This window comes from Anopheles gambiae, chromosome 2 (assembly GCF_943734735.2).
Source record: "Anopheles gambiae chromosome 2, idAnoGambNW_F1_1, whole genome shotgun sequence".
Classification (NCBI taxonomy): Eukaryota; Metazoa; Arthropoda; class Insecta; order Diptera; family Culicidae; genus Anopheles; species Anopheles gambiae.
In genome coordinates this window covers 107080536-107082201 of record NC_064601.1, presented here as the reverse complement: position 1 = coordinate 107082201, position 1666 = coordinate 107080536, and the positions used below count along the sequence as shown (strand labels likewise).

Genomic DNA, 1666 nt, shown 5'->3' with positions numbered 1-1666 from the left:
AAATAATCAAACAGCACAACATCCTTACGAAAAGAACCTCTGACGCGCATGCGCCAACTTGCCATCCCAAAAGCACGTGCTTCACATACCAACCACCAACGAATGGGCAGCACGAAATTTAAATTTTCGTGTTTGCGCCACAACTGCTCGACTATGTTTCGACCAGTTTTGACATCTGGCCCGATTGCTCGCGTCAAACCGATCAGCTGTGCGTTTGTTTACATACACAACAGTTTGCAACGCAACTCGTAGCCATCTCGTGCGTTTAGTGATGCATCGGTTGCGCGGTTATTTTACGTGATAAAAGTGAATAATTTTCCCCACCAATCAAGATGGCCACACCGACGATGATGGCCGTTACGCTGCTTACGCGGGCCATCGAATACGATGTGGTTGGACGCAAGCTGGAAGCGCTTAAGCTGTACGAAGATGGCATCGAATCGCTGCTAAAGGAATCCAAAGGTGACGCATAACCAACACACTAGGCCGTAAATATTTGCAGTATGAATCATCCTGACACCCACGACCGAGCTATCGCTCGCGTACCTACACCATTACAGCCGAAACGGACCCAAAGCGGAAGCAGCACTATCAGACCAAAATCGTGGAGTATATGAACCGGGCGGAACAGGTGAAGGAACTGGTCACCCGATGGAAGAGCAAGGGTGTGATTAGCGACCGGATACACATCGTGGAGGGTGCCACCGGGTACAGCTACGGCCGAATATTTGGCAAGTACTTTAACGACGAAGTGCACGAAATACTGCTCGAGGAGCCGTATGTGCGGGAGCACCACCAGATTTGTAATTTGGTGATGTTCTGCGAGCTGGCCGTGAACAGTTGCCGCAATCTGAAGTACATCCAACTGGCCACGGTTAAGGAGGCAAAGAATGGTGACGAACAGGGTCGGGCGTTCGAAGTGCTGAAGCAAAGTTTGCACAAACAAGCCGTCAAGTTTGTGGTGGAATACTCGGAACACATGCACGATCGGCAAGTGATGTGAGTTACCTCTTGAGGAATTTCAAACGATCGTGTTTTGGACTTTAAATTACACAATTTCCTCGTTTTGCTGCTTTTCTTACAGACTTAGCAATGGATACGTCATTAAGATTGGTCGCGGCCTGAACTACTTCAAACCGTCCCCGAGCAAGTACTGTCTCGGCGCCTTCAACTACCATTTCCGGGAGTGCCGGGAAACGAACGTGGACGTGTTTTACTGTCCGGAGAATAATAAATCATGACTCTCTCAATAAAGCCATCGGAAGTTTGATGCGCATAAGCAAAAACAACAAAAAAACGACAAACGACAAATAAAGCACTGAACTTAACAACAAAACCGTCCGCTGTTGCCACGCTGTTTGTACACGCTGTGTCCGAAATGCCCATCAAGAGCACTTCACTAATTGCCATCTCTCTAAATGCTGCAGTGATTTCTTTCCTGAAGTGTCCCTCTTTTGGGCTGAATGCTTTTTTTCCCTTGATTTGCTGTTATTTGTTTCGTTCTTCCGTCTTTCACTCCCGCTTCGCTCGTTCGCGCGCTCGATCGATGGCTCTTGGCAGAAGTTGATTTTTCGTCCTTCGGTTGGCTCATTAATTCGCCATTTCCACCGCCACCACTGCCTTCGGTCCGGCTTGTCGTCCCGTCCGACACGCTACAGGCGAGAGG

The 1666-nt window shown here is 48.7% G+C and overlaps 1 protein-coding gene across 1 annotated transcript; it reads left to right on the top strand.

The window, feature by feature from the left end:
- The first annotated feature begins 205 nt into the window (after nucleotides 1-205).
- LOC1270276 (MIT domain-containing protein 1) lies at nucleotides 206-1336 on the top strand. Its single transcript, XM_001688091.2, has 3 exons — nucleotides 206-462; nucleotides 561-999; nucleotides 1085-1336. Exons 1-3 carry the CDS (start codon nucleotides 333-335, stop codon nucleotides 1239-1241), a joined length of 726 nt encoding a protein of 241 aa, XP_001688143.1. The 5' UTR covers nucleotides 206-332; the 3' UTR covers nucleotides 1242-1336.
- The last annotated feature ends 330 nt before the right edge of the window (nucleotides 1337-1666 follow it).

Excerpts from the sequence above, each read along its gene's own strand:
- LOC1270276 (XM_001688091.2), top strand. The coding sequence starts at position 333 with ATGGCCACACCGACGATGATGGCCGTTACGCTGCTTACGCGGGCCATC. Across the intron at positions 463-560 it reads GCTGCTAAAGGAATCCAAAG|CCGAAACGGACCCAAAGCGG; the intron begins GTGACGCATAAC and ends ACACCATTACAG. Across the intron at positions 1,000-1,084 it reads ATGCACGATCGGCAAGTGAT|ACTTAGCAATGGATACGTCA; the intron begins GTGAGTTACCTC and ends CTTTTCTTACAG.